This window comes from Nelumbo lutea, chromosome 7 (genome assembly GCF_056320005.1).
Source record: "Nelumbo lutea isolate HS-2025 chromosome 7, American lotus-T2T, whole genome shotgun sequence".
Lineage (NCBI taxonomy): Eukaryota > Viridiplantae > Streptophyta > Magnoliopsida > Proteales > Nelumbonaceae > Nelumbo > Nelumbo lutea.
In genome coordinates, this window is record NC_142690.1 from 16,070,697 (window position 1) to 16,093,673 (window position 22,977).

Genomic DNA, 22,977 nt, shown 5'->3' on the forward strand with positions numbered 1-22,977 from the left:
TTATACAGATGAACAAAGACCAATCTATAGATGTCTTTCCTCATTTCTCTTACCTGTGCTGCTGTGCATACATAATCAGTTGGAAACGTTTTAAGCTACTACAACGAAGCGTTAAGAAGCGTCTATACATCTTCTCTTTCATTTTTTAATGAAGTTCAAGTGGGTGTTGCAAAGAAAATTGGATAATGTTTAAAGGGCAATTATGTCATTTTATATGCCATTTCTTATCAATTTTGGACTAAACTAACAGTTTTTGGAAGTTCGGGTACTACTACAGTGACATGCTTTAAAGTTCGGATACTAACTTACAACAAACCCTAAAGTACAGGGTACTAATCTGAAAATTTCCCTTGTTTATTTAATCTAATGAATTAACTTTATTTCCTTAATTAATTTAATTTACTGATTTAATTACTTAATTATGTTAGTTAGTATAATTTATTTAATTAAATACTTTAGGGTCATTTAATTTGACCATAAAGTAATTTACTCAATTAACTCTATTAAATTGACCCGATTCCTATCCCCGGTTTTCACTTTGGCCTGCGAGTGGCCTACCCAGTACCCACTTTACAGCTTCAAAGGAGAGTATGCAGGAATTTTGAAATGTTCTGCTCTCTACAGGCATGAAGGTTGAGGAGATCGACTTGTCTCTTGTATCTGTGATTGCCCATTTTCTAGAGCTGTACGTTCTATTTGTCAGCACTTGGGGTTGAAGGGTTATAGCTCTTCATAACCAATTAAATTAATAATGTGGCATTAAGAATCCAAACCAACAAATATCTGTGTCTCGATGAAAAGATAAAAGTTCTACAACTATACCCAGAGACCACTAAGACCAGCACCGATCAGACATTTAATACTCATACATTTTGTTGGTATACCGGTGGTTCTCTCTCATAACTCCATCACTGTCTGTTTGTTTTAACCGGAGGAGGGTTGTGTCAGGTTGCCAGTTGGTATTATTTGAATTGTGAATTGTCTTTTAATGCTGATAAGGATGATGACAAATGGTCCTCTCCATCTTAAAAGTTGGTGGGCTCGGGTTAGGGATGATTCTTTATGATTCAGCCTGGCCCGACCGGACCTGCATCAATCTCACACACAATTCGGGGCGAGACTCGAATGTTAAACTAAGATACTTATTTAACAGTTAGCAAATGTTAAACTAAGATACTTAAATCAATAATATCAATTACGTTTATTTAATCAATCAAGGAACTTTAAATCAATAATGTTAAATGCTAATGTTGTTGACTTAACGTTCCTTAATTACACAAATGATTTTTAATCATCTAAGCAATTAACTTTAAATAAATTAAATTAGTTAACATATTGATCATAGTTAACAGAATTAAGTATATTAATGTTAATGCCTTAAAGGTTTAGTGGCATCCGAGCATACCCAAAAATAAACCGGGTTAAATCATTTCAAAATACGAAAATGGGTTGGCAAAACCCATCTAAGTCGTCTTATTCCCCCGCTAGCAAAATTCGGATAAGACGTAACCCATTTTCTCAAATGCTGAAATATGGGACTTGTAGGTTTGTTTTCAGCCTAAGAGCACTCATCTTCCCAATGGAGTTTAAGTAAAAACTGGCAATTTTTAGGCCAAGTAATAAATGAAGAGATCTATATAATTTTAAACTTCTGGAAATTTCAACACCTTGTGAATTGTGATCATAAAAATTAACAAACAACAACAGCTACTGAAACTGAAAGTACTCCAGTGAAATATGCATCAACTGAATACAACCGGGAGAGCTGGTAGACGAACAACAAACTGTTGGAAATTTTTTTCAGAAGGGTTCGACAATGATATCTGAAAAAGTTTTGACCAACCAACTCAACTGGTGTGATAAACGTAGTACTCAATCAGATGTTATTTATTAAAATTTATCCGTGAATTTTGATTGATCAAAACTCTTCCCATATCATGTCTTGCCCACATCGGACTAAAACTTCCCTTGTTTTCTGATATCATCGGACTGAGAACTTCCTTCTCTAACCAGTCTGTCAAGATCTGTTAAAATGTGACATACGTGTCATTAAATTTTTTTTCAAAAACTCAATTTTACCCTAATTCCTTTTGATCAATTTTGCTCAACTCAGATAGCAATCCACAACCCAACACTTCAAGCGTGGCCCAAGCCCCACATGGCCCATACATATTTATGTCATATTTTATATTATAAAATATATAAAATAATTTTTATATCCATATTATACGATATATAATATAAAATATTCACTATTTTATATATAAAATTCATATATGTTTGGATTTAGGCTGCACCTTATTCAGGCCTAGGCTATAGCCCTTATTACAAATGTTAAGCTTATGCTCGCCCCGTCTAGGGTTGGGTGCGAGCTTATGTTTTTGGCATAGAACTCAGGTTATGCCAGCCCCCAACCTAGAGCTAACCTAGTTCGGCCAATGGTCACCACTACTTAGCTTTCTATCCAATTTAATTCTAATTAATACAAGTTTATTAATAAACAAAAAAAAAACATTACTAAGAAATTATAAGCTTTGAAATTAAATTTTATAATTTAACAAAATTACAATTAAAACCAATGATAAAACTCAGTAATCTAATAACAACAAACTAAGAATTATAATTAATAAAAAATGAATATATTTAAAAATATTGACACTAGAATCCATTTAAAATAGTAACATTAAAATTATAATGTAATATAAAAATACTAGTAAAAAATTAATAAAACTAAATACTACTATTAATTTTATTAATAGAAATGATAGCGTAAGAAAATTTTTGGTTTTAAATAAAAAATAAATAATTTTAGCAATAACTTATTCAACGATACATAATAAAAGATTTAAATTTGGATTGGACTCAATCTCATTGCTTGTGCATCACATAGGTCCTAACTAGTACATAGGCCTGGGCTTGCATTAGGCCCACAAATTTCAAGCCCAAGCTTGGGCCTAATACTTCAGGCTGGTGTGTGTGTGTGTGTGTGTGTATGTGTGTGTGTGTGTGTGTGTGTGTGAGAGAGAGAGAGAGAGAGAGAGAGAGAGAGAGAGAGAGAGAATTGTAAGATATAGGTACCACCCCTTCCATCATTTACCTATTTTAGCATATTTCTATAGGCATCTTCCATTATTACCCTATTGTATTCTAAAGGGAGAGAAAATTTTACTTTCATCCAAATTCCATTTATTTGTTTCATATTTAAATTCTATTTAATTGGTTAATTGTCAAAGAATTATAATTTAAAACATAATAACTAAAATTAATAAAAATTACTAAAGTTAATAAAAATATTAAATTTTATAAATTTTTTATCTAGCAACTATTAAAAATTAAGAAAGTAATCGAAATTAGCCATTCGTAAATTAGAAATTCGAGTACATTTTAATTCTATTTAAAAATAACTAATATTAATAGGATAATTAAAATTAGTAATAAAAATTGAAAAAAAAATATCAAAAGTAATAAAACAAACCATTTGCATTCCATATAAAAATTATAAAAAAAATAATAATTAAGCGGATCTACATCATTTACAACTTATCCCAAGCCAATTAGACCTACAAATTCCTATGCTCAAGCAACTATTTTCTTCTAATAAGTCTAGCTTAGATCTGTATTAATCCCACACATAATGTAGGCAGTTGGGCTGTAAATGGATTGAATTCAGATTGGATCCAACTACATCTACATCTACATCTGATTTTGAAATCTCTAGATCTGCATCAATTATTATGTCAAATTGGATCAGATGCGGATTTAATAAACAACTATCTTATTGTGTTTAAAATGACCAAAAAGTTAAAAAGCTAAAATCTAATTATTTCTAAAGTATATATATAATAAATATAAAATATTAAACTTATCGATTAGAAACTTCATATTATTATACATAATATCTATATGTATACATAATTATACTACATATTTACATAAATAATAATATCCTATTGAACTTGGGTTTTAACTTTTAAATGGATCAAATGGGGTTAAATCCGCATTTGATCTATAATCAAATGCAAGTTCTAACATCCAAATCTAGGATAGTTGAATTCATAGTCAAATTGGGTATTGAACTCTCAGAGTTCATTGACAACCCTAGTATGTAGGGCCCAAGCTAAGCTTGACCTAGAAGCTATATAGACATATATTTACATAACAAATTTTATAGTAATATACATTATCAAATTCTAGCCCAAGATCTTCTAGTTTTCTTGGTTCAATAGGCTAATACACTATCAAACTCTAGTCCAAAAATTGTTAATACACTATCAATCCAAAATTACAAATGTCACATTGCTCTTAGGGATGCATCTTGGGCTGGTTAGGTCAAGGATCAACCGAAGCCCAACCCAAACTCTTAAAACCTTGAGCTCGGGCTTAGATTAATTTAGTTATGACTACAACATAAATTTATATATTTACTAATATTTAGTATTTTAAATATTTAAGTAATGTTTACAAAAAATGTAATAATTAATCATTAATAAAGTAAAACAAATAAAATAGAATACTAACAGATAATAATAAGAAAAATAATTCTTTTGTTAAGTAATTAGATATAATTTATTATTTTTGTTAAAAAATATTAATATAAACAATCCAAATTAATAAATTGCTAGATTGTTTTTGTAACAAAACACTAAAATAATGATTAATTATTTTAATCATTAACAAAACATTGTGTTCCTTCCTTATAATAGTTATCCATTTCTCTTGTTTCATTTTGCCTTGACAAATCTCATGTATCACATGGGTCTTGCACATCTTATATACTTAAAGTACTCTTCGTAATGATCATTCTATAAACAATGAAAATGCCGTCTAACTTTTAAGATGAGATTATCAGCATTAAAAGACAATTCAAAATGCATAACTAGAAAGATTTGTTAATGGTTTTTGATGATGCGTGATCTGTCTGCTCCCTCGTGTCAGGTGATTCGGGCTCTGATTTGGAAGGTTCCTTCTTAGGGCCGAACTGTGTCGGGCTGAGCTAGAAGTGGCCGAGCTTATGAGTGTCTGCAAGAGAGAACGTTAGATTGCTCGGGCTATCTTTACTCGGGGAGGGCACTCCGATGCTTAAGTTAGAAGATGTTTTTGAGAGTGTATTATCGCACGTACCTTCTCAGGTAGAAATGAGTGCTTTATATAGGTATTAGTGGTCAGAGCCCTCTTATAACGAGTCTCACTTTCTTGCGGATTTCCGCTTAGTTGGGCATATTAATATGTCGGTTACAAGATATGCGTGGAGGTTAGGAACTGCCCGAAGATCTCAGGCTGATAGCGTATTGTCAGTCCAAGTCAACGGGTTCCCCTCGTAGGTTGCTGTCGACTCCTACAACTCGGTCGGTCTTTGAGACGGGTCGCTATGAATGGGGAGCCTATCAGTTCGTCCTGGCCGAGGTGGAGGTCAGCCTAGGCGAGGTGTTTCAGGCTAACTTACCGAGCTAGTTTGCTTACTCAGTGTTGAAGTGTCACCCAAAGGCTACATGTCGCAGGATGATTAGAAGGACCAAACTATCTCTCATCAGTTTTAATTAAGAGACATTTAAAATCCAGCCCCCCTCAAGAAGACAGGAACTTTTATTGATTTTTCAGTTTTAATTACCAATACCTCCACCTAGGATCCATTCTCCACCTGTCATTCTTTCAAAGTGTACAAATGGTATGAAAATTTATAGGGTGGACTAACCATTCATTCCCCCCACTTGTAGGGGTGTCCATGAAAAATCGAAAAACTGAAAAATCGAACTGCAAAATGCGGTTAACCGAACCGATCAGTTCGGTTTCGGTTCTGGATTTTTGAAAAACCAAAGGACCGGTTCGGTTTTCGGTTAACCTACAAAAAAATCGACAGTTAACCAAACCGATCAGTATATATATTTTTATGTATATTTTATATATATTTTTAATATATGACACATATTTTTTATGTATTATATATAAATATATATTCATTATATATAAAAATGTATACTTATATTATATTTATAATGATCTATTTATAAATATATTATATATATTTTCAAATATTTATAATATATTATATATCATTTATTATTTATAATATAATATTATACATATATTTGTATAATATATATTATAAATATAAAAAATAAAAAAATTGAAGAACCAAACCGATCAAAAATTGAAACCGGTGGTACTAGTTCGGTTTTGATTTAGAGAATTGAAAAAACCAATACCACCGGTTGCCATGGTTCGATTAACCGAACGGTGGACACCCCTACCCACCAACTCTACAAATTTATAGGTGGACTGAAACAATAAATCCCCCAAGATTTGGCATTGACATTGGGACAAGTGGTTGAAAGAAAAAACTGTTGTAGTTATGTGAGAAGCACCTTTATGCCAATAAAATGTACGAATATTAAATGTCTGATTGTTGCTAGCCGCTAGGTCTTAGTGATGATTACAAAGTAGGTCTTTTGCAACTACCAACATAATCAAATTCAATGTTTATATATTGGGAGAATGACGGTTCAACTTAAAGTAAGAATTTTTAGGCCCGAAGTACGGTTCAGCCTAATGCGAGTGGGAGTTTTTTACATTTTGAATGTTTATAATCAGAAATCTGCATTATGTCTGTCCATATTTTTCCGTTCACATACTACGTATAATAAATGTGTCTCCTAATAATTATCTTTGAATAAATTATCAAAAAACAATTATCTTTGAATAAAGCGTGATAAAATAAAAATGTGTCAGTTCTATTGGTTTTGGTTTTGGTTATTAATATACTGCATGCCATTGGTTAAGAAGAACTATAATCCTCAAACGCCAAATAAATTTGCCAAAAAGAACAGCCCCAGAAATAGGGAAATCTCAGAAAAATGTCACATAGATTCAACAGACTCATTGCACAAAAGATAAGTCTCTTCAACCTTTATGCCTCTAGAGATCAGAACATCTCTATTTTTCCTCAAAATTTCTACATACGACTTGGGTTGTGCCTTGCATGACCTGGTCACATCTCTGTATATAAATCTGCAAGTCCACATCTTTGTTCCAGAATAAGACCAGACCCCCACTCAAGCCATTTTAGTCTATACTCCAACAGTTTAAGGTTGCGCTTGGAAACGATGCGGATAGAGTAGAGTGTAAATCTCGGTTCAGGGTAAATTTGTACTCTGTTTCAATTTTGTTTGTTTTTGACAATATTACATTTATGCATGAAACGAATGACAGAAAACATATTTTCTAATGCATATTTATATTGATAATAAGATGTAAAAGTACATCAATAAAAAAGAAATAAATTTGCATCCAAGTGAATTTTTGATGAAAAAAAGTCATACTTTATTGGAATTTGTATTTGCATCCATTACAGCTAAAAGTCTTTTTAGCAAGAAAAATAAAATTTTCCGTACAAAATTAATCCAACTTTACAATTTATATGGACCCTTTTACAGTAATCTACATATGGTTAGTATGCTTAACCACGTACTAGAAGCATTTTTAAAACTTTTCCAACAATAATAACAGTTGATCCTTCATATATAATTGTTCTATTTGGTTTATTTATATTATCGCTTTATTTCCGCAACTTCTTTTATGTAGATGTTTTGTGTGCGCTCTTGGAAGGAGGCATGCAAATTAATTAAGTTTTTCCCCAACAAACATACAAACTCATTAGCTCATACAGAGAGAGAGAGAGAGAGAGAGAGAGAGAGAGAGGCATATTGGGTTGACGTTATATAGTATTTGAGTAGTGCTCGATGAGTGTTTTTCTAGTTGCTTGATACAAGCTAAGTGAGTGCCTAAACCTTATCACCAAACTTCCTCTCGCAATGGGTAGCCTTTCAGTCCCTACAGACATCTTCAACCCCCTGGACATCAATACCTTCACACAAGAATCTCAAATGGTGCTGAATTTCATTTCTGATTATTACAAAAATGTGGAGAAATTCCCAGTCCAAAGCCAAGTTGAACCAGGTTATCTATGGAAGAACTCTCCTAACACCCCTCCCAACTCTCCTGAGCCCTTAGAAACCATTCTTGATGACATCCGTAGTAGCATCATACCAGGCCTTACCCATTGGCAGAGCCCCAACTTCTTTGCTTTCTTCCAAGCCAATGCCAGCACAGCCGGATTTCTGGGAGAGATGCTATGTACCGGCTTTAATGTTGTTGGGTTCAATTGGATAACTTCGCCAGCAGCAACAGAGCTAGAAAGGGTTGTCATGGATTGGATGGGTAAGTTGCTTAATCTCCCCACTCCTTTTCTATTCTCTGGTAATGGTGGTGGTGTATTGCATGGCAGCACATGTGAGTCGATAGTGTGCACATTAGCAGCAGCAAGAGATGCGTTATTGAAAGAGGTGGGAGGAGATAAAATAACTAAATTGGTAGTCTATGGCTCCGACCAAACACATTTCAGTCTTCGAAAGGCCTCCAAGCTGGTTGGGATTCCAGCATCCAACTTCAGAGCATTGGCAACAACAGCCTCTACAGGCTTTGGTCTGTGTGCCCATGATGTCCGCAAGGCAATGCAAGAAGATGTAGCATCTGGGTTGATCCCTTTGTTTCTCTGTGCTACTGTGGGAACCACAGGCTGTGGCGCAGTAGACCCCATAGAGAGCCTGGGCCATGTAGCAAGGGAATATGGAGTGTGGTTCCATGTTGATGCAGCCTATGCAGGAAGTGCTTGCATATGCCCAGAATACAGGCATTACTTGGATGGGATCGAGCATGCTGACTCCATTAGCATGAATCCACATAAGTGGTTTCTCACCAACATGGATTGCTGTTGCTTATGGGTAAAGAACCCCAGATCATTAGTAGACTCCTTGTCTACTGACCCAGAAATCTTAAGAAACGAGGCTACTGAATCAATGGGTGTGGTGGACTATAAGGATTGGCAGATTGCACTTAGTAGGCGATTCAGAGCAATGAAGCTATGGGTGGTGATCCGAAGGTATGGTGTGGCTAACTTGATGACCCACATACGAAGTGACATAAGCCTGGCTAAACGCTTTGAAGCACTTGTCAAGACAGACAGCAGGTTTGAGGTTGTGGTGCCCAGGAGGTTCGCATTGGTGTGCTTTCGGCTCAAGCCGCCAAGAAAAGGAGAAGATGATGATGATGGTTCAAAGCTGAACCGCAAGTTGCTTGGGGCTATCAATTCGAGTGGACGTGCTTACATGAGCCATTCAGTTGTGGGTGGTACTTACACCATACGCTGCGCAATTGGAACAACTTTAACATCACAACAACATGTAGAAGCAGCCTGGAAACTGATTCAGGAAAAAGCTGATCATTTCTTGTTGGTGTGAAGTGTGATGGCAAGGATGGTACTAAATAATGGCAAGCTAGCTACCACTGTTCTATATATTAGAGTGAATTAATTATCCAAAGGAAAAATAGTAGTAGCTATTAGGTTGGAGATTCAATATTCTTGCATCCTTTTTGTTTCTACTTTACTTTCTAGCTAATAAGTAGGACTTGTTTTCAGGTACAGATTAATAAGAGTGATGTGTGTTCTTAAGTATTATATGTAGTAGTTTTTCTTTCAACTCAAATCCATCTTTTATCGGGCAAATTACAATTTAGAAGCCAGTACGTCTTCTTACAAATTTCTTGAGCTTTGTAATTATGAATGATTTGGTTTCTACTATGAATGTATGATAAGTGAATATAAGATGTAGTTAGCTAGGCCCGGTTTGGCTGCCAACAAAGTGATGAAGAAGAGAAGAGAAAAGAAAACTAATGAAGGAAAACGGATTAGTTTAATTGAAATTGTGTAAACGTTTTTTGACAAGTAAACAAAATTAGTTTAAATTAATTAACCATTGACATGCATTAAAACTTAAGTGGTATGAAGTGCACGTAATCACGTACAAGAGGAGTCCGGATATCCTGTCCATTTATTTCTATACATTTCCCTGCACAACCTATTAAAGTGAGACACGTTAACGTTATATGGGTTAAAGGATTTGTACGTGCCAATAATTTAACCAGAAATGAAATTACTTCCGTTTCTTTGTTTCCCAAAATTTTTTAAATTTATTGAAACAAAAAACAGGGAGCCATTGATAAGTTTCGGGCGACTGCTTTATGGAATGTGAGTGTGTACAAAGCTATCATCGACAGTAGAATAAAAGTTGAGCCGCAAGTTGCTTGGGGCTATCAATTCGAGTGGACGTGCTTACATGAGCCATTCAGTTGGGGTGGTACTTATACCATACGCTGCGCAATTGGAACAACTTTAACATCACAACAACTTGCAGAAGCAGCTTGGAAGCTGATTCAGGAAAAAGCTGATCATTTCTTGTTGGTGTGATGGCAGTCTACTTATCCCTTATTATATATTAGACTAATGAAGTATATCTAAAGGTAGGGCTGTTTATAACAAGATCCAAATCGGCCAATCCGGTCCGGTCCAATTCAAATTGGCCGGTTTTTTTAGTATCAGTCGGTTTTGGGTTACAAAAAAATATAAATCGATCCGAACCAACTTAGATATGTATTATATATAATATATTTCAGACATATTATATATATATATATATATATCTGATATATTTCAGTTTTACTATATATATATTTTAGTTTTAATATATATTTCAGATATATATTTGTGGAAATATATATTTATTTTAAAAATATACATAATATATAAAATTTCTGATATATAAAATATCAGTTTTAATCCATCAAATCATTTTTAATTTTCAGGCATCCAGTCTTTGCTTTCTTAGACTTGAATCCTTTATCATTTACATCGAGAGAATCATTCACAAAACTGACCCAAACCGATTCAAACCGACAAGGTCAATTTTACTTAATACTGGGTCGATTTTAATTTCATTTATAAGTAAACCGACCAGGTCAGATCGATTAGAAAAATGCCAATAAACCAATCCAACCCGACCCATGAATAACCCTATCTAAAGGAGAAATAGTAGTACTGATTTAATTCAATAACAAAGTACATTTATAGATTTAATTAATGCCACCTTTGTTTCTAATTCTAGGTAGGACTTCTTAATTAAGAGTAAATGTTTTTTGAGAAGTAAACAAATTAGTTTAATTAGTTGAAATTAACCATTGACATGCATTAAAACGAAAGTGGTATGAAGTACATATAAACACGTAAAAGAGGGCCCAAGCAAGATCTCTCTCTGCTTTCTGCTACAACATACTGGCATGTAGGTCCAATGTGTGCAGAACATTGGCTTATCCACTCATGATTGGCCTGAAACCATATCCAAATAGTACTGAAACCATATCCAAATAGTACTGGACTTTCACATGTCCTGAAACCATATCCAAATAGTACTGGACTTTCACACAAGTTGCTTGATGATGCATCTCCCTTACAACCAGCTGTTATTCAAGTTGGCCTGTCATGGATGACTGGCTGCTGCAATTCTCAAGTTGGTCTCCGTGTATATGGCTGGTGTGTAATATTATCATTGGTGAATTTTAACACCCATTTATCTTTATTATGATTATCACCATATTTCTTTCTTTCCGAACAACAATTTTGCATGTGCAACTCTGCAATTTTAAAGCATCCATCACTAGAGACAGCCGTGGAATTTTTCTTTAAGCTCAGTTTGCAAAGAAAGAGTACAAATGCAAATATGTAGAGTATGAATACATACAAAATATAAGGTTTTGCACTCTACATATATATTTTCTTTTGTACTCCTTCCAAACCGATCCTTACTTCCAATGGAATGGACTAAATCATGACAGTGGCTGTTGCTGTCAAGGATGGACCGAGGACAATAAAGTAAATCTGCTTCCTTAGTTGAGGGTTGACATGTTCGAGGGTTGACGTGTCCGACCTGAGGATAAGAGAGTAAGTCAAAGGCCCAAGGGTGGAGACTCCGACGGTCAAATTAGTCAAATACACAGGAGGTGTCAGACGAGGCCTGAGGAGAGTACTCAGATGAGGCCACTCGAGAGCAAGAGAACTAGTGAGCAATGAGGAGTGAGATTGCCTTACCAGGATAGGGGGAGCCCTATTTATACTTGACCTCACCTTGGGAGTGGTTCAAGGTGGTTGGTGATGAGCGGTCACGATTGAATCTGGTCGATGCCACGTGACGCCATCCTAGGCCTTGCCACATGCGCCTACATCATTTGCCCCCACTCTCGAGGTCATGATGGGTGAGGTCCTATGAAAACTGAGAAGAGACCTCGGCTTCAGTCGAAGAGAGTGTCACAGTGCCACTAGGAGGTGCTAGATGGTGCGTCAGGTGAAGGCTTTAGCTTGGTTGAAGAGAGCTTCATTCGAGAATGTGAGCGCATCAACCTTGACTGCTGAGAGCTCTTCTTGATCGTCCAATTGCAGTTGCTTCGTTGTTGAGTCTACCTCTTGGGAGAATTTCAGAGGGCTAAGGGCATGAAGTCATTCCCAGTACGAGCATGAGGCACCTATGCCCATCGATCGTGTCCTTCACTAGTGCTACTGCGGATCCATACATGGGACAGGCATCGGAGTCGACTAGTTGTGACCCAATGCAAGACAGGCGATGGGTCGCCCTGGTCGCACCATTTTGGACTTGGGGCCGGTGGGCGGAATAGCTAACTCGCTCGGCGTCGCTTCGCATTCCCGAGGATGATGCTACGTCTCGTTTGTCAGTTCAGTTTGTCAGGTCGGCTACTCTACAACTGTTGGATTAAAGTGATTTGAGCAATTCGTTCTTCTTTAAATAGGGTCATTAGTTGAAGCAATTGCCACCATTTGCTTGCTTTCACTCGAACCTTCAAAATCTTAATTGCTTGGGCTCTCTAACAACCATAAAGAAAGAGGTAAATTATGTAAATTTTTCATCTTAATTGCTTGGGCTCTCTTGTACGTGTTTACGTGTACTTCATACAACTTTATTTTTAATGCATGTCAATGGTTAATTTCAACTAATTTGTTTACTTCTCGAATTAAAAAATGTATGTTTATATATATATATATATATATATATATATATATATATATATATATATATATATATTAAAATTGGTCTGTCCACATTACCATACCTCTCCTTGCTTCAAACCCCTTTCCTAATTTTCTTTTTTTTTGAAATTTTTTATTTTTTTAATTCTACATAATTACCCATTAAACCAATAAGGAAATCACATATGCTTAACTATTTGTCTATTTCTAACAACCATAAGGAAATTTGTGATGCTCTCGAAACAATGGGTCTAAATGCCCTATTTTTAAAAAAATAAGGGAATACCATAACTGGAAGAAGGCCAACGGGGTAGAGTGGTGGACAACCCATCATCTGTCCATAACTGGAAGAGGAAGTACTTCTTTGTATCTTGTCTAGAGGGTTGGTTGTTCAGGTTTAACTGGGGGAGGTCAGATCTTGTGATCGAGAGGATAATGCACTACCATAAGGACGAGGAGGCCTGCCCGCCTCGGTAGGTGAACTCCCACTATCGACTATACACGTCGTCTTTGCTTTTTCTTTTGCATTGTGTGCTAACATGCTTGCCATGTTTTAAAGAGATGTAGGGGAACGTCAAGGAAATGCTGATGGAGAGGGCCAAGTCCAAAAAAAGGACTTCGGGCGAAGGGCCACCAAGGAAGTAGACGCCAAGGGTAGTCACTGCCGAGAAGGAGACACCTTGGTCGAAGGCTCCCACCAAGGCCGAGAAAAGGTAGGGGCTTGCCGAGGCCGAGAGGGGAAAGGAGCTAGTGAAGGCTGATAGGAGGAAGGAGCATCCCACCGAGGGGGCCAAGGAGGGTTCCCGCCAATGAGGGAGCATCCGTCCCAGGGCACCGCTAGGGGCTCTCGCCATTTGGGGCCCCTCACCTCTTTAGAATGTCGTGACGAGACACCTGTGGTGATGCAACACATTTTCTGCCCTCATTGTAGTGTTTGAGAGGATGACATGTTGAGCACCCTGGGGTCGGATGAGCCTTGTTGACCGAGAAGGAGCAACTACAAGTTTCCCAAGCCTCACTAAGGGAAGATGAGGAGAAGAGGAAAGCGGCCAAGAAAAAGCTTGGACGGATCGAGGAGAGGCTGGAAGAAGTTGAGGGAAAGCTTGAGGCAGCCGAGAAGAGAGCTAAGGAGGCTTCGGCTCGGGCGTGGAAGAATGGAAAATTACCTAGGATTACGCAGCTAAGCTGGCCGACATCGGTGTCATCTCTTACTTTGAGGACATTGAAGACACCAAAGCCTAGGTATTAGCTTTCATGCCTGACTTCAACGCGATCCAGTGGCTAAGGAGCCCTTACCAGCCAATACGATGTAGCCGTCTGAGGTCTAGGCCGGGGACTAGCAGCCGTCTGAGGCAAACGTGGAATTCGAGGCCTGAAGAGTAGCTCAATCTCCCTTTGTCTTGCTTTTTCTTTTTCCTTGGTCATTCTTGTAAGGGGCTCGATCTCCCCCATCCGATGTCAGTTTTTGTAAAGCTTATAAGTGATACATCAATGAAATGAAATGAATTTTGTGTCTAACTTGTGGCTTTTTTTGTCCTTTCTATTTGTTGTGCTAGAGGCAGGTGCCCCCTTCGAGAGGTCACAAGTGGCAAAAACATGTTGCTTCTTACTTAGCCATTCGCTTAGAAATTTAAGGGAGCCAGGTCGAGATCGAGCTTCACCGCCAAGGGCTCAGGGCCCCTTTCCTTAGCGAGAAGGAAAGGGAGGTGAATGCCTTAGCTAATCTGGCTTGTTCTCCATCCTTATCAAGGTAGTTAGGTTGAGGTCGAGCTTCGCCACCGAGGGCTCAAGGCTCCTTTCCTTAGTGCGAGGGAAAGGAAAGTGGCTCGTTCATTTTAGTGTATTCATTCATTAGGTAGTAAATCAACGTCATAGGCCGATACTGTGGTTGAGGTCCCTAAGGTTCATAGCCTTAGCCAAAAGGCAGGTAGGTTTGTGACTCTCTAAGAATCGTATGCCTTGGGCATCATCCAGTCCGAGCATATAACCTTGGTGAAGGTTGTGTGCTACAGTTAGTCGGGCAACCAAGGGGTCCTAGCAATTGAGGGAGTAGAAACGTTTACACTATAGATGGAACTGAGGTGGGAGGAACTTTGCACTCTTCATTGATCAACTTTTTGTACAAAATATTACATTGTCACTGGTAATACATCCGGAGGTTCTTGGAGTTCCAAGTATGAGGAACCGATCTTCCACCCATGTACTCTAGCCGAAGGTGTCGGGGCCAACCACTTGCTTGATTTTGTAGGGTCCTTCCTAATTGTGGTCGAGCTTTCCAATGCCGGGCTCGAGCACAATGACTTTCCTAAGGACGAGGTCACCTTCTTTAAATTGTCACTCCTTCACTTGAGAGTTGTAATAGAGGGCAACCCTTTGTTGATAGACTACAACCCTAAGTTGAGACTGCTTTCAGATGCCTTCCAACAGATCTAGGTTGTTTCTAAGTTCTTCATCATTCTCTACTTCATTGTATACCTCAGTTCAAAGCATCGGCTGGTCGATCTCTACTAGGATGACAACCTCAATTTCGTAAGTCCAGTTGAATGGGGTCTCACCCGTGGTTGTCTGAGGTATCATCCGATAGGCCCATAAGACATTATATAGCTCGTCGGCCCAAAGCCCCTTGGCTCTATCCAACCCTGTCTTAAATCCTTCCAAGATGATTCTATTGGTGACCTCGGCTAGGCCATTGGTTTGTGGGTAACCTATCGAGGTGTACTGCTGTTTGATGCCGAGGCTCGCACACCATTCCTGAACTTGGAATTGTCAAACTAGTTGTCATTGTCCGTGACGAGCATGTGGAAGATGCCAAAGCTACAGATGACATTCTTTCAGAATTGAGACTTACTTCCAATGGAATGGACTAAATCAAGATGGTGGCCATTGGAAGATCAACTATCTAGAGTAGGGGTACTAGTCATTAAAAACAATATATATTTTATGTGCATGTATGACTTCATTAATTAATTATCGATCATAGACTCATTCCAAAGATCATTGCATGCATGCAATGAAAAATGGATATATACATTGTATGCATGCAAGATCATTCCCAACCCACCATGACATGAGTAGAAATTGCCCCTATCTCCCCTTTCCTGCCTAACCTTTGTGGGACAAGGAGTTCTCTATCTTCCCTTGGGGGGAGGAATCACCTTGGGAAGGAAATGGGTAGAACAATGGGGGTTATGCTGCCGAGAAAGCATTCTAGGTTGGAATGGGTAGCATAAGTCATCTTGATGATATGCTATGATGATTCACCTTCTCCTTGCTTCTTCTCTCTTTCTCTCTTTCTCTCTTTCTCTCTCTAACCTTGCCTAAACAATGATCGCAAAAACTGAATTTTTTTTTAAACAAAACCCCTAGAAGTTAGCTAAACAAGTAGATAAAAGGGATGGGGGAAGGGAAGAAAAGTTGAAGGAAACAAACTCCAAAGAAGAAATCTTGGCTTCGCATGTTGATGAGGGCAGATTTGGCCCTCCAGTGGAATTGTGACATGTGGCACCTTGTGACAACTAGGCAAACACCCAACCAACAAACTTACAAAGTTGGTGACCCACCCGAGCACCGGTCTGGCCGGCCTGGCACGACCTGCACGCGGCCTGGCACGACCTACGCGCGCCTGTGCGTGGCCTGCGCGACCTACGCACGACTTGCGCACGGCCTGCGTGTGGCCCGCGCGACCTGCGCGGCCTGGCACGCGGCCTGCGCGACCTGGCCGACCTAGATCAGCCTAGCACATGATCCGACCAAGCCGCCCATAAGACGCCCACCGATAAACTCGGTGGCATACATACCCCACGAGCTCGGTAGCTCACCAGGGAGCTTGCCAAAGAGTCAGGCAGCTCGGCAGAGCTCGCAACAGGGAGTTCGCCACCAGACAGCTCGCTATAGACAGCTCGCCGCTTGTAGAGAAGTTCGGTACAGGAGTAGTTCGGCGTATCGCAGGAAGATCTCCTGCCTGACGACCTGGCCTAGACACTAACCCGCCGACTGACACAGGTGCCGACCTAACGACCTGACCTAGACATTGACCTGTTGGCTGACACAGGCATCGACCTGACAACCTGGCCCAGACACCGACCCATCGACTAATGCAGGCGCCGCCCTGACAACCCAGCCCAGGCATCGACCTGGCTGCCTGACACAAGCACCGGCCTGACGACCTCGAGGAGTTCACCACCGTCCAGTATATAAAGACCTCACACCCCAAAGGGGAGGGGGATGAAAAAAGGGAAGTAATCCCTGCTCTCTACCTCTCTCGTTTCTCCAATATTATCTTCAAAGCTCTCTACAATCAGAGTGCTAACTTAAGCATCGGAGACCCCCTGCCGGGAAAATACACCCGGGACCTCTGATTCAGTTCTCACAGGTCCCTCAGCTCCCGTTGCCTCTAAAGAGGAGGAAAAGATGGAGTTCTCGCAGATCCCTCAACTCCCGCCACCTACAAAGAGGAGGAAAAGATGGAGTTCTCGCAGGTCCCTCAGCTCCCGCTGCCTACAAAGGAAAGAAGACCACCTCATGCTAAGGGCAGTCGGATTGCGCCACACCAGGGAGCTCCACCATTCTCTAAGTCACCAGCTGCCTAGTAGGCAGTTCGCCACCAAGCAATTCGCCTACCAGGAGCTCACCACCAAGCAGTTTGCCACCAGGCAGTTCGCCACCAGGGAGCTCGCCACTAGGCAGTTCGCCTACCAGGGAGATCGCCACCAAGCAGTTCACCACCAGGCAGTTCGCCACCAGGGAGCTTGCCACTAGGCAGTTCCCCACCATAGAGCTCGCCACCAGGCAGTTCGCCACCTGGCAATTCACCACCAAGTAGCTCATCACTAAGGCACGTCACCACCGGGTCGAATAACGAGGTACTTAGCTAACAAATTTTACATCACAAAACATTGGTACGTGGCCGAAAACGGTTACATCACATGCCATCAATCTACAACCTGGTTTGCTTCTCTGTAGACATGTTGGAAGAAAAGTCTTCTAAAAAAGGTATTCTTCATCCTCAAGCAACTCTCGATAATGTTCCTCATCTTCCAAGGGGGCTTCATTTTTTGGTTGAGACACGGTATCACCAACTTCGAGTCGCCTTCGATAATGATCGGAAATTGATGAAACTTAAAGGCCACCTTAATGTCCTCCCATGCAACCCACGCTTCAGCTTGATTTGTTGTAGAAAAACCAATCTTTATAACTTTGGCATCCAGGACACAACCAAGATGATTACGAGCAATACACGTAGCAGTACAATGACCATTTAAGAAACGAGACACATCAAAATTGATTTTAATGCACTCTTGAGACGAAGCAGACCACCTAATGGATTTCCAAATCTTGTGTAGGGCCTTCATTTCTACACTCTTCTCCAATTCCAAGTAATCCACACAGGACTGAAGGGCTCGATCAAGGATTGGGGCTTGCACAGTTATTAAAAACTCTTTGATTTTGATTTCTCCAAATAGCCCACAAAATAAAAGCTATTTTTTCTTTGCTAAGTAACTTTTTATAATTTTTTGCCAGATTGCCCCACCAGTCAATAAGTGATTGGTCATTATTCAACAGACCCACTAAAGGGTCATAGAGAACCGACCAAATTTGATAGGAAAAAATATGATCCACATCTTCATACTCACCGCAAAAGCTACAAGATCCGTCAATATCATAACCTCTTTTCCTCAAAAGCATCTTAGTAGGAAGTTTTTTATGAAAGAGAAGGAAAAGAAAAGTTTTTATATTTGGAGGGCATTTGATATTTCAAATGAAGTCAAGCCAATTTGTAGAATTATTTTTTCCCCAAGATTGAAGAGCATTTCATCAAATAGGCTGATTTAATAGTGAATACTCCAGAAGAGTTCCTCTCCCAAATCATTTTATCTTCAAACTATCTAGGGGAGATAAAAATGGATTTAATTTTTTTTCTCATAAATCGTTGGGAACAATTGCTCGAATTCCGGTTTCTTCCCAACACTCATCATCAAAGTTAATAAAATCTGAAACCATAATATTTTCATTCTCCTCACTTTCAGTCGAAATAATTTCTGATAAAGGATTATTGGTGACCCATTTGTCATGCCAAAAACTAATTGTTTGAACATTCCCAACTTGGTATCTAATACCTTTTTCAGCAGATCTATAGAATGAAGAATGCCCTTCCAAGCCCATGAAGAACCATTTTTTGGGCTAATATCCCAAAACGATTTACCTTTCATATATTTGCTTTTAATGAGTTTAACCCAAAGGTTATTTTCCTCATTTAAAGTTTTCCATCCTAATTTTGCAAGATTTGCTTCCTTTACCCATTGGAGATTTCTAACTCCTAAACCTCCCCATCTTTTGGGAGTACAGATGCATCTCCATTTCATTAGGTGCAAGGGCTTCTTCCCTTCATTCTTTTTCCATAAAAATTCTCTTTGAATTCTTTCTAGCTCCTCTAAAGCATTATTTGGAATTTTAAGTGACCTCATTATATATTGAGACATCATGTTTGTAGAGGAGTTTATAAGTGTAAGTCTTCCCGCTGATGAAAGAGATTTTTTTTTTTCCAATTTGCTAGTTTTTGGATCATTTTCTCCTTGACGAAAGAAAAATGTATTCTTTGTCACTCTTTGTCACTCTTTTGGATCACTCATGATGGAGGCCCATCCCAAGGCCCATCTCACCCCTAGGGGCGGCAGCTCCTAGGATAAGGACAAGAGTCCAAGATAAGTCAAGAGATCAAGAATTCAAGACTCATCCAGAATTCAAAGAATCCAAGACTCATCAAGAATTCAAAGAATCCAAGACTCATCAAGAATTCAAGAATTCTAGATAATCCAAGATTCATGCATGGATAAGATCAAGGGAGATCGGACGGGGGAGATCAAGTCAAGCAGAGTTCGATCCTATCTACAAGTTTGAGATGTTTAGATCAAATCTAATTCATTTTCCTAGTTCTTTTATAATTTCTCAATGTATTATAAATACTGCTATTTCCCAGAATTACTAATCAATTCATACTTCAGATTTTCAAAATTTCTTCAATTTCTCTTCTTCCTATTTTCGCCAACTTTTTCTCTCTCCTAGAGAAATCAGTGTTTTTCGCTAGGTGCTAGCGGACGCGCGGTGCTTGCATAGCTAGCTCTGGTTCTCATTGCTTCCACGCTGCGTCAGGTGGTATCAGAGCAGGGAATTCGCCCAATCATGTCCAACCCAGACGGTAGCAGTCGCAACCCACCCCGTGACGGAGATCAGGGGTTCCCAGCTGTTTGGAGAGCAATCGAAGAGCAGAGTACAGTCACACGTAACATCGAACAACAGTTGGCAGAAGTGACTGAACAACTGCAAACCTTGTTATGGGAGGTTGTCCCACGAATCCGGGAAAATCCACAGCAGATCGCAGGAGACGACCACGACAGACCACCCGTCGCTACTGCGTCCCGACGTCCAGTTCTTGACGACGACAGTGATGACGATTTCGAATTTGATGGTGCTCCAGCTCTTCCCGGCAACGACAGAAACGGTAGAAATTGGCACAATCAAGGTAATTTCAACCCCCGTAAAAATAATGATGAATTTAAACTCAAGGTAGATATTCCTACTTTTAGTGGAGATCTTGGTATAGAGGGACTTCTGGATTAGATCACAGAAGTCGATAGGTTCTTTGATTACATGGAAATACCAGAGGAACGAAGGGTAAAATTAGTAGCTTTCCGATTAAAGGGAGGCACATTTGTTTGGTGGGAACGGATGAGAGAAGGAAGGGGTCCTGTTCGAACCTGGAGGCGCATGAAACAACTAATCAGAGGTAGATTTTTACCCCCTGACTATGAACAATATATGTTTGAATTTTATCAGAGGTGTGCGCAGGGTTCTCGTAGTGTTAATGAATATACATCTGAATTTTTTAGATCAGCTGAAAGAAATCAATTATCTGAAAGTGATAACCAGCAGGCAGCCCGTTATCTAAGCGATTTAAGACCGTCTATCAGAGATAAAATTGGTGTACAGATGGTTCTTAGTGTGCAGGAAGCAAGGAACCTAGCCTTGAAAGCAGAATTAATGTTCCAGGACAAGGCATGCAGTGATAATTATCGTCGGTACAGCGGGAGCGACAACAGACCGGCAACTGTCGACAGGAACAAATCAGTTCCGGCAGTACCACCTTCTCACCCGGCAAGTACAAGTAACGCTGGTAAGGCTACTACAGGAGGACATACTCGAGATAATCCTTCCAACCCTCCTAAACCCAGTAACCCTTATGCAAGGCCTGCTCCTATTAAATGTTTTAAATGTAATGAGGTTGGACATAGATCCAGTGACTGCCCCAGGAGGAAGGCAATTAATATGGTAGAAAGGGAAGAGGAAGAAGATATTGAGGAAGAAGTATATTGTGGACCTGATGGGGAGGATGAAGAGGGTCCATATGAACATGAGGAGTATACTTATGTGGTAAGAAAATTAATGTTGTCCCAAAAAAATAAGGATACTTCTCAAAGGCACAGATTATTTCGTACCAAATGTACTGTCAAGGGAAAATTATTTAATTTAATTATTGATAGTGGTAGTCAGGAAAATATTATTTGCAGGGATGTCATCCAATAATTACAACTGATTCCTGAAAAACATCCCAACCCATACACAATTGGGTGGATCAAGGAAGGAGGCGGCGTACGAGTGGAAGAACGCTGCAAGGTACCTTTTTCAATTGGTAAGTACCATGATGAAGCATATTGTGATATTGTAGATATGGATGCTTGCCATATTTTGTTAGGGAGGCCTTGGCAATTTGATACGGATGCAAGGCACATGGGTAGGAAGAATACCTACCAACTTGAAAAAGAAGGTACACGTTATACTTTGTTACCCATAGCAGAAAAAAGTATTACAAATACTCCAAAGGCACATGAGAAAAATTTCCTTACCATCACCCATCATCATGCTGAATTTGTTAAAGAATGTAAGGATACTCATGAGATACATTTGTTAGTAGTAAAAGAAGAAGATGTTAATGATGAAAATACAATTCCAGCTGAAATACAGGGACTACTGGATGAATTTAATGTAGTTCCAGAGGAGTTACCAAATGAACTCCCTCCCATGAGAGATATATATCACCATATTGATTTTGTTCCAAGTGCTAGTCTCCCTAACCTCCCACATTATAGGATGAGTCCTAAGGAGAATGAAATTTTACGAGAAAATGTAGAAGAATTATTGAAAAATGGGCACATTCAAATCAGCATGAGTCCTTGTGTAGTACCTGCCTTATTAATACCTAAGAAGGATGGCAGTTGGAGAATGTGTGTCGACAGTAGGGCCATTAACAAGATCACCATTGGGTACAAATTCCCCATTCCTAGACTGGACGACATGCTGGACCAACTAAGCGGATCTGTAGTTTTCTCAAAAATAGATCTCAGGAGTGGATATCATCAAATCAGGATCCGTCCCGGAGATGAATGGAAGACAGCCTTCAAGACTAGAGATGGTTTGTTCGAGTGGTTGGTCATGCCCTTTGGACTAACCAACGCACCCAGCACTTTCATGAGGCTGATGAACCAAGTATTGCGCCCCTTCATTGGTAAATTTGTGGTAGTCTATTTTGATGATATTTTGATATACAACAAATCTATCACTGAGCATGTGGGACATATTAGGGAGGTCCTGAAAACATTGAGGGAAAATAAATTATATGCTAATTTGAAGAAATGCATCTTTATGAATGATAATTTATTATTCCTGAGATTTATTATAAGCAAGGATGGTGTGAAAGTAGATGAGGGAAATGTGAAAGCCATTAGGGAGTGGCCGACCCCATCCACTGTCACAGATGTCAGGCGATTTCATGGGTTGGCAACCTTCTATAGGCATTTTATTAAGAATTTTAGTAGTATCATGGCTCCCATTACTGAATGCTTGAAGAAGGGGAAATTTCAATGGGGAGAAGAACAAGAGCAAAGTTTTGCTCTCATAAAAGAAAAGTTATGTACTGCTCCTGTTCTTGCCTTACCAGATTTCAATAAATTATTTGAAGTTGAATGTGACGCCAGTGGAGTTGGCATAGGGACTGTATT

The 22,977-nt window shown here is 39.1% G+C and overlaps 1 protein-coding gene across 1 annotated transcript; it reads left to right on the plus strand.

The window, feature by feature from the left end:
- The first annotated feature begins 7,748 nt into the window (after positions 1-7,748).
- Positions 7,749-9,539, plus strand: LOC148845313 (phenylacetaldehyde synthase-like). Its single transcript, XM_088955216.1, has one exon. The coding sequence runs from the start codon at positions 7,809-7,811 to the stop codon at positions 9,291-9,293; it is 1,485 nt and encodes a 494-aa protein (XP_088811342.1). The 5' UTR covers positions 7,749-7,808; the 3' UTR covers positions 9,294-9,539.
- Positions 9,540-22,977: the final 13,438 nt, after the last annotated feature.

Coding starts and splice junctions, on each gene's coding strand:
- LOC148845313 (XM_088955216.1), top strand. CDS start 7,809: ATGGGTAGCCTTTCAGTCCCTACAGACATCTTCAACCCCCTGGACATC.